Here is a 12,546-nt window from a genome sequence, read left to right as displayed (position 1 = left end):
TATTTGAAATCAAATGCTTTTCTTTGGTAAGAAGAAAGAGAGGAAGAATAGAGAAGTTCATAGAGCTGCTTCAATCTCTAAGTGTGCTAGCTTTCAGAGGCGTTTGACTGAATCTTGTTCGTAAAGTGTTGATACAAACGGGTTTGAGTTATTGTATCTAGGGAGGCATAGTTCGCAGATATGCAAAGCACTGTTGGCCTGAACTAATCGCCTTAAACAGATTCAGTACCTCATCTCCTGATTAATTCTGTTACAATTGTATTAGCAACTATGCTAGTTCAAGTTTGGTTTTGTAATTCTGTAATCTTTACTTGTTAAGATTATATATCACATAGGCTTGTTCGTTATAAATTTGTCGCCGGGATCTTAGAGTTATTATCTCTGCTTATATTTTCTAGTTAATGGCTACCTAGGGGAAGTCATATTGGTCCATTTCTCTCCTTCTTTTGCCTTAGCAAACAATCCTCCACATTCTTAGGTTTAGATTGATTCAGGTATGGAGAGAACACAGTGGACCGTACTGGATTCCAGACCACGAGGGTTCATGGCGCCGGACCAACCGCCATCCGTGAGCGATTTGCACGACCAAAACGGAGAGCGGCTATGAGGACGAGATGAGAGGAGAACCATATACGAGACCAAGTAGTCGAACAGCGATCAGCCTGAAGTTGATGATGATGCAGCTGAGCATTTTGGCTCGGCCTGAAGTAGTCGATGATGACTCACTTCAGCATTTGGGTCGGCTTTGAGGATGCACCTGAGCATGGGAGAGGACTGAGGTATCATATTCTCTCTCTCTCTCTTTGCACCCTATCCTCCTCAGCAATGCAAGTAATCAACCTTTAGGCTCTATTTGTTTCGCAGAAAATGGCCGATTTGAAAGATATTTTCCTAAAAACGAACGCGTATATCGCTCATAAGAATGAATGAATAAATTTTTTTTTATTTTAATCATACATGAAATACTGAGACGTAAACTATTGTCCATAATAAAAATATATTTTGTTGGATAATTATTTGAAGCAACATAAATAATTTTTTTCAATTTTTTTTTAAATTATTCATTTTTCCACAAAATAAACGAAGTCTTAAAACAGACTAATGCCTTTTGTTTATGCTTCATTTGTCATCCAACCTATCTTGGAATTCGACCGATAGTAATGAACCTAATAGCCTGTTTGTTTGATGGAAAACCGTTTTTGGACTTTTCCGATATTTAGATGAGGAAAAACTAATTGATTTCCGGAAAGCGTTTTCTATGTACCGAAAACAACTAGCTTAGATAGGGAGAAAACGACTAACTCTTCTAGCAAGAAAGAGATCACTTTGTTTAGATTAAACAAATGAAAACTAACCGTTTTTTCTTAAAAACAATTTCCATGAAATTCTTTTTTTTTTTATTATTGACAATTATACAGAAATACCGCGAAAATCGTAGGGACATGTTTGAATGGCGATACATCCACCGTCAATGTAATAATTTATTATCTGAAATATTACGGTTAGTATAGCTGTTCGGTAAAATTTTATTTTTGATCTTTGAATTGGCGCACTTCCGATCAAGCTCTTAAACTTTTAGCTCTTCTACTCAAATCCTCGACCTTCCGAAGATTTTGCAATCAGGTCCCTCTGTGTCCAAATCCATATGATTTACTCGTCGTAGTTGGAGGAGTTTTGGTATGGAAAAGTGGAGAGCAATGTTCTTGTTGGAAAGTCCCTCACAGCTCGAGGTGTACTTGCTTATGTCGTCCCCGAGATTTTAATCCTAAGCCTGATGATTAACATGAGCAAATTTTTATTTTTTATTTTTTCTCGTCAGACTCTTGCCGACTCCGATAACAAGTCCAATTTTATAGATTTGGAGTCGAAGGGACTTGATTGAAAAAGTTTACCGATTTGAAATAGATGTATAAGTTTGGGGGGTGTTTAGGGTATTTGGCCACAAAGAGACAATTGTCTTTGGGGAAAATTTCAAATAGAGACCCGAAGTATCTTCATTTTCTAAAATGAGGACATGAAGTGAATATTGCCTTAAATAAGGACATGAAGTGCTTTCTTTGTTTCAAAGAAAGTCCTAAATCAAGGGCATTTTTGTCATTACATATTTTGAATATTTTTTCTTTTGTTTTGTTTTTTTTTCTTTTAAGGGAACGGCCACAGGAGGGTGTCCTTGCTGGCCGCAGGCAAGGTCGGCCTCTCCCGGGAGGCCATCAGCCGGCAAGGGCTCGCCTCGCCTAGGCGTGGCCGACGACCGACTAGGCGAGGGGAGCCCTCGCTAGTGACCGAACATGGCAAAAAAAAAAAAAAAAAAAAAAAAACAAAAAAATTCAGAATATGTAATGATAACAATACCTTTGGTTTAGGCTCTTTTTTAAAACGAAAATAGTAGTTTAAACCCTTATTTAAAATAAGATTCACTTTTGATCCTTATTTAAAACAATAAAAGCATCTTATGCACTAATTTGGAATTTTCCCTTCTTTTTTGGCATTTCTTTTGCTGGAGTACAACAAAGAAAACGTGGGAAATGACTAAGCTGGCGGGAAAATCACGACCTTTTAAATGGAAAAGAGGGAAACAGATTGTCAAATCGAACCTCAGTCGCTGAAGCTCGCTCCCGTAATCGATCCCCTAGGGCTTGGAAGGCGTAGCATCCAGAGACGATGGCCATGTTCGGAAGCCAATTCGACGGCGCCGCCGCTTTCTCCGGCGGTGGTTTCATGCCCTCTCAGTCCACTACGCAGTTCGCCGATCCCTCTTCCGTCTCTCCTGCCAAAGTAAGTAGCACCGCACGCTTGGTTCTTTTTTGTCACGCTTCTTCTGTACGCTTGAGCTCGTCAGCAGATTGTCTGGCTCGAGCGGCTGTGTTCTGGTTTGGCGAGAGATTGTAGCACGATTAGGCATTTGGGGGGAACGACTGTTTGCCGAGCTCTTTCTGATTCAATTCCTCGAGGTTGAGCTGTCAGACTCGCGAATTGCCGCCTTATAAGCCGGGGTACGGATGGAATAGGGTTTTGAAGAACCGAAATCTGATGCTATTGTTTCGTCAAGCGGTTGATTGCGAGTGCAATTATATTGCCAACCGCAAACGTTCATAATTTTCTGTTTGGAACTAAGAATTTACCCTTGTGGAACAGCACACAGAGGAATCTCTTGTATTACGAGGGTTGGTAGTTAATAGATATGGCCGGGGATCATTTAACTTTGTACTTCACTATTCTTTCTAGTGACTCATCTCTGTGTGCCTCCAGTTGTGGGTGGAATCTAGTTTATTTGTTGGGCAAGTTTGTATTCCCATTACCCAAGTGTTTGGATGCTGAGTTTTGAGGAAGTTCTGATTATCTCTAACATGTATGTTTCAATATTAAGTTGTGTTTGCATGTACAAAATATTTTAAGCAGGAAGTTTGAGACTCGTGTTTTGTTCTGCAGAGTCGTGACACCCAGTCTTTGCTTCCTGTGACAGTGAAGCAGATAAACAATGCCTTGGTATCACATGACGAAAAAATCAATGTCCTTATTGATGGTGTTGACGTGACTAATGTAGGCAACACTTGCTGTGTTTTCTGCTTTTTCCCTCTCTATTTCCTTTTTTCCTAAGAAAACCGTTTAGACGATTTCTTGTTTTTGAGCCTTGATTAGGTGACTCTGTTGGGTATCGTCTACAATAAAGCTGAAAGAGTTACTGATGTTACTTTTTCCCTTGACGACGGGACAGGGCGGATTGACTGTAATAGATGGTGACAATAAACAATTTTTCCCCCTATTCTATAGTATGACTTCCATTTGGGCGTTGATGTTAATTAATGCTAATCCTCTAGTTCTTATTTTCATGTTCATTTTTTGCAGGATCAATGAACCTTTAGATACCAATGAGATGGAAGGAATCCTGTAAGATTTCTTGTGATGTATTGTTACTCTTAAATAGATGCTAAGCATATCGTGTTTGTTATATTTTTCCCCTGTCCCTTGATTTTCTCACTTTGGCAATTGCAATAGCTACAATCTCATTGTAGGTGGTGGTCTATTAGATCAATCGATACATACCTGCATGCATGTATACCGTTTGCATAAAACAGAAACAGATAATGTATCAGGCTTTTCAAAATTGTACATTGCAGTTATTTTTTGCTGTTCTGAGTTCTTGAATTTTGCGAGACGTGTGTGCAAAGTACAAGCATGCCACTACTTATTTATGAAGGATGAGGCTTTCTTTCAACTGGCACCCAGGAAATATTGTCTTCCCTTATCTTAGATTTTGATTGGATGATTCTCATTCGCAGATATACTGGAGTGTTTTACAGAGCGAGTCTATCAGTGAGGCTGCTTACTTTACTTCTCTGCTTTCTCTTTGGAAGCCAATTTCATATTGCATGCACGATTGGTTCCTGTAGAAATGGTCATGGCAGATTCTGCTGCAAAATTATCCTTAAATTGCAACATACTGAACTTTAAGATGTTGCCAAATTTTCTGTGATGTATTGATAAGTGTTTGTCACAATTGTACCATTTGTTTGACCTTTCTTTCCTTGGCGGCTTTACCTGTAAAACAGGGATGGGATGTATGTCCGGGTTCACGGACACTTGAAGAGCTTTCAAGGCAAAAGACAGCTCAATGCTTTCTCTATTAGGTATTGATGATCTCTCTCTCTCTCTCTCTCTCTCTCTCTCTCTCTCTCGCATGCACGCAGATTGCATAATCCTGCGTTTCATCTATAACTCAAATATCCATTTGTAGCAAATGATATGGTCTGTTAATTTTTCCTGTTATTAGTAAGTCCGTTGTTATTTAACAAAGCTATTGGAATTATTTTTTTCCTAATTTCTTGTTTAATCAGGATATCGAAAGGCCATTATATGATATTCAAATTTTATGGTCTTCACATTTGTCTTTCTCTCTCATTAGATACCTGATAATTGTTACTCAACATACAAAGCTGCCAATTTGTCTATTAATACATGTACATGTAATTAACTAGCTCTGCTAATTTTTCTCAGCTGACATTGGGCATTAGTCTAAACTCTAAAGCTTGGACTTGACTTTATATTGGGAGGTAACTACGGGGCTAGAGATTCATACGATAGGCCTCTTGCTCCATCTATGTAAAGTTGTAATAATGACCTCTCGAACTAGGTGTGGACATGATCAGATATGCTCGAAACTTCAAAATCAATATAATCAATATGTTGGCATGTTTCAATACTGCTGATTGTCTGCCTTAGATACATGGTAGAGTTCTGATTTGACTTTTTCTTTCTTTCTTCAGGCCTGTGACTGATTATAATGAGATTGCAAGTCACTTTATTGAGTGTGTCTATGTGCATGTATATAACACCAGGCTACAGGTATTTCTTCTTAAAATAAAAGGAGCATACAATGACTATATGTACAATGTGAATTATGAATACAAGGATTGTTCTCGCGTGTTACTCATTTTTTCTGTTATTGTCACTTTGTAATTCTGCTTGCAGAAACCTCAGGTTGGTGCCAGTGTGCAGCCTCAGATGACAAATCCAATTATGAGCAACTCCATGAAGCCACATCCAGCACCCCCACCAAATCAGGCATGAACCACCATAGTAATTACTTAATCTAATTATCAGATTAAATTGCGCTTGAGTTTTACATTGTAATCATGTCTTCAATGTTTATTTCTTGTCCATTTACCTGGCCAGCATACCCTCGATGGATTCAGTCAGAATGTCCAATTGGTTATGGATTGCTTTAATCGGCCTGAAAACCTGTGAGTCACTGGTTGTCACCTTGGTCACTTGTCTCCCGCCCCCCTTTCTTTCTTCTCTGTAAACTATAGTCTTGCTTCCTAATTTCTTTCTTTTCTACCTCAATTTTTATACAACTCTTTTGTTGATGATTCTGTGAAAAAGAAATCACAGTAGGGGTTTTGATTTGGTTAGAGAATCCATATATTCCACGATGGGGTCTTTAGGAATGAGGTTTTTTACTCATAACTCTGTCTGATCTTTGTTGAAGTGCATCTGCTGTCAATATTGTTGTTGTATGAGCTTCCCATCCAAAATTTATCCTTTAACCTAGATGGCTAGATTGGAAGATACAGTGCATCATAATGCTTCAAAAAGCTTGTTCTATATCCCAAATTTGAATAGGGAATATGTGCAGTAAATGAAAGTAGAATGACAATGTGTGGGACTAGCACCAAAAATCAATTGTTGAAGGAAGGACTCATGGCAAGAAAGGGGTTGGATCTTTGTTGCTGCATATGTACTTCTACCATGAAAGAGCATTGAAAACATCACGGAAGCAGAGCTGAATTTCATGCTCAAAAGTTACTCACTAATCACTTGGTTTTCAACTTTTTTGGAAATTCAACCTTTATTGACTGGCTTAGTCAAAGATCCTACTAAAAATAGTGCTAGATGGTTGATTGTGATAGATTGATGTATATAGTCTAGCTTGAGTAGGAAAGTCGCATGTATTAATCCATTTGCTTCACTTGCTCCTTTTGTTTTACTTATGTGGACACCATATTTGCCTTTTACTGGGCCAGTTCTAAAAAGGCTACTTAAATAAGGAGAGCAAAGAAGAATTGAAAAAAAAAAAAAAAACAAAGATGGATGGTATGGTAAAAAATTGGTTGACCAGAAGAAGAATGATGAAAATGATGCACTGTCGGAGGCCAACTGTTAGACTTGGAGGATAAGGGGGATCACTGATGTTTTCATTAGTCAATCATGTATGGGGAATTATGTTATCTAATTTGTAGTTTTATGTATACCATTAACTTTTAGTGACTTAGAAGCTACTGAAGATTCTAAACCCGCAATAACTTTTGATGTGTTCCTTCCAAATGCACCTCATAAGACAAAGTAGTGCAGCAGTCCAAGACTTCTTAGAATTTGAGCCTCCTCTTTAAGCATTCCGATGCCAGTGAGCTCAATGGCATGTCTTGGTATGACCCATGCCACCTAAGATGAGCTAAGGATATCCCCAAGCTTAAGAGCAAAGTCATATTGAAGAAAGAGTTGATCGACAGATTCAGCCGAGTGCTTACACATTCGACACCAATTCATGAGAATAACATTCTGTTCCTGACATTCTCAATAGTAAGAACCTTGTTCCAAGCTACCGTCCAACAAAAGAGAGAGATTCTACAAGGGAGATAGGGCAGCCAGATTTCTCTAGAGGGAAGTGAATGAGGGGAGAATTCCCCAAGATAGAATAACACGTGTTAACACGAATCTCTTGCTATTTTCTGGGTACCACACCATCTTGTCATACTCAAAACTGTGAATTCAGGCTGAAAAAAGAAGAGCCAGAAGGGAGTTAATTGAGGAAAGATCCCAAATAAAAATTCCTAATTAAAGCTGGATTCCAATGAATGGAACCGGCCCCAAAGACATAGTTAGAAGCCATGGCATTCTAGTTGGCTGCTTTAAAGAAATTGAAGTAGGGAAAAGAAATCTAAGAGGCGCTTCACTACACCCCATCTCATGCCAAAAAGATTCCGTCTTCCAATGTCGACTTTAATGCAATGAATGAAAGAGCTTCACCTCTTTCTTATACATTTCCAAACAGAAACCCAATAAGGGTAAGAATCTTCTGTTGCTTCTTGCGATCTTAAGATTCATCATGCATAACCCTTTTAGACTTACAAAATTAAGTGTGTGGTTGTGGCCAAAAATTACTGCTATTACCTAATTTTGGTGAAGATGGACCACTGCAGCAAGTTTTTCTATTGAATTGGGTGATGCTATTCTTCTCTTCAGCTTGATGGTTTGGAGATGTGATGCTTCCAGGGGTGTATTCTTCTTGAGTTGTGATTTGCTGCAAGTCCTGTTTGAATTTCATGGGCTGACTATTTTGGACTCAGTTTCACACCAATGGGTCATATTCAGATATGTTCGTCGATATGTCACGGGGTGTTGTATGAACCACGACTGTGCAGCAACTTGGGCATGTTTGGGTGACGTTTGCCCGAATCAATCCTTGGCCCGAGGATCGATCAGTCGCTCACAATGCACTTGATTGGTGGAGGGAAGAGAGGAAACCAAGAGAGTTTGAGTCATGGGAGAGAATGGATGCTCTCTTGATGAATGATGAGTACAAGGCGATTTATAATGTGCGGTTCACCCCTATTTATAATACAAGAGAGGGCAGATTCGTTTGGCCCCTTGGACTACCTAGTTTCGTGCTTTTCTATTCGTCTTATTCATTTGTCTTGCATTGCATGGATCCTTGGGCATTGTCTTGCATGGTTCGTCCCTTAGTGAGTCTCTTCAACTCCCCCATGGCTGAATGATGGTGTGGGCAGCCCCTAGGGTGTTCTGGAAGCCTTTGGTAGGCAAGGGGTCTTGGTGACTCTTCATCTGCCCTCTCGCTCGCTCGGTCGTTCATCGGGTGGTTCGTTGTGTGATTCACGATATCATGCTGCATGAGTCATCGTACGCTGGTTCATGTTGAACAAGCATTGTATCATTCCTTAGATTCATCCTGATTGAGCGATTTATCATGCACTGAGTCACGCTGTACTTTCCGTGCATTGTGCATGGATCCATTCTGTTTGCCCACTGCATCGTGAAATGACTTATGTTCTGATGCGTCCGTTGATCCATCCGCTCGACCGTCTTGGCTGATGCTTGGTCGAGTGGGATCGATGCTGGTTGAGCCACACACTCGGCCATGCATTGGTTTGTTGAATGAATCATGGCTTGGCTGGTTGATCGTGCCACGGTCCATCCTCGATCGAGGATTTAGCCGGACCGTGATACATGTCTCTGTTTTGAAAATAACATGTTCAGCCAAAATATATGTAGTACCTATTATGGAATATAATATATCAAAATTTTGTGGGTCCAAGTGATCCTTAAGATTATGCAATGCTAATGAAAATGAAAACAAAATTAACTTGTAGTGGACAACGCGTTGGTTATATAGTTAAATGTATGATCAGTCCTCTTTCTTTCTTCACATGAAAAAGATCAATGGTCTTAAGAGGTGGTAAAAGTGATAACTTCTTCCCATATCCTTGTAATCTAACACTAGGTCAAACTTGGCTAGAAAGGGGAAAAGGGCTCATGGATAAAACAAGAGTGCTGGTGCATTGCACAGGGACTCAATCTAGTATACCTAATAGGGCTCATGCCATGGCATAACCATGCCACCTGAGATGAGCTAAGGATATCCCCAACCTTAAGAGCAAAGTCATAACGAAGAAAGAGTTAATCGACAGATTCAGCCGAGTGCTTACACATTCAACACCAATTCATGAGAATAAAATTCTGTTCCTGACATTCTCAATAGTAAGAACCTTGTTCCAAGCTACCATCCAACAAAAGAGAGATTCTACAAGGGAGTTAGGGCAGCCAGATGTCTCTGGAGGGAGTGAACGAGGGGAGAATTTCCCAGGATAGAATAACATGTGTTGACACTGAATGTCTTGCTATTTGCTGGGTACCACACCATGTTGTCATACTTGGACCCATCAATTTTGAATGAAAAAAGAAGAGCCAAAAGGGAGTTAATTGAGGAAAGATCCCAAATAAAAATTCCTAATTAAAGCTGGATTCCAATGAGTGGAGCCACCCCCAAAGACAGTCAGAAGCCATGGCATTCTAGTTTGTTGCTTTAAAGAGAATGAAGTAGGGAAAAGACATCTAAGAGGCGCTTCACTTCACCACATGTCATGCCAAAAAGATTCCGTCTTCCCATTTGAACTTTAATGCAATGAATGAAAGAGCTTCATCTGTTTCTTATAGATTTCCAAACACAACCCAATAAGGGTAAGAATCTTCTGTTGCTTCTGTGAGATCTCAAGAGTCATCATGCATAACATGTTTGCCGACTTCCCTACAATATCAAATGTGTGGCTGTGGCCAAAAACTACTGCTATTACCTAATTTTGGTGAAGATGGACTACTGGAGCAATCCACAACCGCTTAAAGGATTAACATTCTTCTATCTACTAAGATTTCAGCACTATTAGGTTTTTACCAAGCTTCCACTTTTACAATGTGTTTTAAGTAGGTGTTCCTATTTTAGCTTTGGGTTGGTCTTAGTAGAGTCTTTGAATGAGATCTTGTCGAGAATGCAATGAACACCATGTGAGTGAAGTTTTTTGAATTTTAGTGAGTCTTTGTATTGAATTGTGTGATGCAATTCTTCTTTTCAGCTTGATGGTTTGGAGATGTGATGCTTTGGGAGTGTATTCTTCTTGAGTTGTGATTTGCTGCGAGTCCTGTTTGAATTTCAATCCTCATAGGGCTGGTTATTTTGGACTCATTTCCACATCAATGGATTATATTCAGAAATATTCATCATATACATGTCTCCATGTTGAAGATATCATGTTCAGCCAAAAATATGCAGCATCTATTATGGAATAGTATTATATCAAAATTTGTGGGGTTCAAGTGATTCTTTAGATTATACAATGCTGATGCTAATGAAAATGAAAACAAAACCAACTTGTAATGGACAACACTGTGGTTATGGGTAAATGTAAGATCAATTCTCTTTCTTTTTCCACATGAAAAACATCAATGGTCTTAATATGTGGTAAAAGTGATAACTTCTCTCCATATCCTTGGAATCTAACAATAGGTCAAAACTTGGCTAGAAAGGGGAAAAGGGCTAACAAGAGTGCCAGTGCATTGCACGGAATGTGTGCTTCGGTTTTGCATATGGTCTTAATTTCCTATATGCTCACTGCAGAAGCCCATGGAAGTCGTGTCAAATTTCTAGATGACATTGGGAAGACGAAGATAAAGATCAATATAAAATGAATCAAATTTTGCAATGAACTTTATGGAGAAATGTCAAGTTCTCTTCTGGACTAATCTTGTTTTGCCTCAACTCTTTTATGCAATGTTTATGTCTCTAATTAATCTGCCTATTAAGGTGGATGCTTCTCTGCGCTTCTAGGTTTTTTTTCCATTATGCATGGTGCCTCCTCAATGACATGATTTCTCCACCTCACAGGAGATCGGATAGGGGTGTACACGTCAATGATATTGCTCAGCAATTGGGTCTTCCAGTGGATAAGATCAGGTCTCTCTCTCTCTCTCTCTCTCTCACACACACACACACACACACACACATACATGCACGCACGCACGCACACGCACCAGCAAGTGAGCATAGGCCCAACACCTGTACAAACCTACAGTCTCACCCCTAATCTGTCTTGAGCCTTCAGTCTTCTGTTTGGGCTGTGACAGGGAAGCTATCCGCTATTTGGAAGAGGAAGGTTTGGTTTACTCGACAGTTAACGACAACCACTACAAATCTACTACCAATGCGTGATGTCCATGTTTTCCCCTATATGGCTTTCAGGAGTAACATTCTGAAGCAGTCTCCTCCTGCTCTACTCTTTAGCATGCCTGGCAGAGTGGGTAAAAGAAGACCTACATCTTTAGCTTGTAATAAAGCCTTTTGTTGTTCAACTTATCTTTGTCATGTACATAGCGGGGCTGAAATTTTGCATATCTACCTTCCAGCAGTGACGTATAGATTGTGTATCATCCTGTGATTAGGCAAAATGCTTATATGCCCCAAACATTGTGATTTTGCACCCACAGGCCACAAATGTGATAGGAGAGCTTGAATTGAAGTTCGCATTTTGCGAATTACAGTGAAACCTTGATGACCAGCAAGTTCTTATAAATGAGTTTAAATTTTCCTGAGTGGCTCGAGTCAATGGAGCAAACCAAGGGTTGACACTCCATATGGTGGTATCGAAGAGCTGTATCCCTTGGCCTCTGTTATAGGTTCAAGTCTGCTAGTCTTTTTCAGTCCTCCAACATCGACGGAATCGTCATATGATTCCTGAGCTGAGGTTGACGTTAAGGCTTAGTTTACGCAAGAACTTGTCTCCGCCGCTCCCCTCTTGTTCCGTTCCGATCGGGGTAATATGTCCATTTTCTCGATTGTTTGCTGTTATTGGTCCTTGTGACCTCGTTCGTTGTTCATCGCCACTTTAGCTAGGAACCTAGGAGTCAAGCTGGAACAGCATCAAGCACTAGCGATAGTGTGCTATCGGGGTGAGTTCTCGAACGTTGCATGTCCACACGGTCCGAATTCACTTAGCGGCTCGCGGTTGACCAAACTTTTTCGATGTTTCTTCTTAAACTTGGGATATGATGCAAATTGCACTAATTGGGAACCGTAGATTTACTTGGCTGTAGATTGTCAAGTTCCCTAGATTTTGGATTCAATTTAAGCTCTGTTTGTTTGCAAAAACAATAAATAATTTGAAAAAGTATCTTCCTAAAAATGATTGTTTATAACGTTTGGTATAATTAGTTGATGAAAAATATTTTCATTATCAATAATAATTTAAGTTTAAATATTCTCGTGAACAATATAAATATTTTTTGTTCGATTTTTTTCAAAAAAATATTTTTAAATATTTTTTTTTTGTGAAACCAAAAATAGGGGAAAACATGCCTCCTATGGACGAGTGCATAGCGACAAGACAAGGTATGTTTGGGCCTTTTACCTCGGCACCTCTTCATTTTGCGAGAACAGAGGGACTTGAGTTGTAGGCTTATGCAATCACCTGCTCAAGACTA

At 39.5% G+C, this 12,546-nt stretch overlaps 1 protein-coding gene across 3 annotated transcripts; it reads left to right on the top strand.

The window, feature by feature from the left end:
- Positions 1-2,526: 2,526 nt before the first annotated feature.
- On the top strand, positions 2,527-11,494 carry LOC115750817 (replication protein A 32 kDa subunit B). 3 transcript variants are annotated; one of them, XM_048278402.1, is made up of 12 exons: positions 2,527-2,775; positions 3,430-3,540; positions 3,640-3,737; positions 3,847-3,888; positions 4,281-4,376; positions 4,407-4,427; positions 4,551-4,628; positions 5,265-5,343; positions 5,470-5,562; positions 5,674-5,741; positions 10,955-11,023; positions 11,194-11,494. In XM_048278402.1, the coding sequence occupies exons 1-12, from the start codon at positions 2,662-2,664 to the stop codon at positions 11,276-11,278; spliced, it is 954 nt and encodes a 317-aa protein (XP_048134359.1). In that variant the 5' UTR covers positions 2,527-2,661; the 3' UTR covers positions 11,279-11,494. The 3 variants fall into 3 exon arrangements, with proteins under 3 accessions (XP_048134359.1, XP_048134358.1, XP_030544243.1); XM_048278401.1 differs by having other exon boundaries at positions 4,281-4,427; XM_030688383.2 differs by lacking the exons at positions 4,281-4,376; positions 4,407-4,427 and having other exon boundaries at positions 2,532-2,775.
- Positions 11,495-12,546: the final 1,052 nt, after the last annotated feature.

The sequence above is a fragment of the Rhodamnia argentea genome, chromosome 4, assembly GCF_020921035.1.
Source record: "Rhodamnia argentea isolate NSW1041297 chromosome 4, ASM2092103v1, whole genome shotgun sequence".
In the NCBI taxonomy this organism is placed as follows: domain Eukaryota; kingdom Viridiplantae; phylum Streptophyta; class Magnoliopsida; order Myrtales; family Myrtaceae; genus Rhodamnia; species Rhodamnia argentea.
This window is presented reverse-complemented; position numbering and strand designations above follow the sequence as displayed.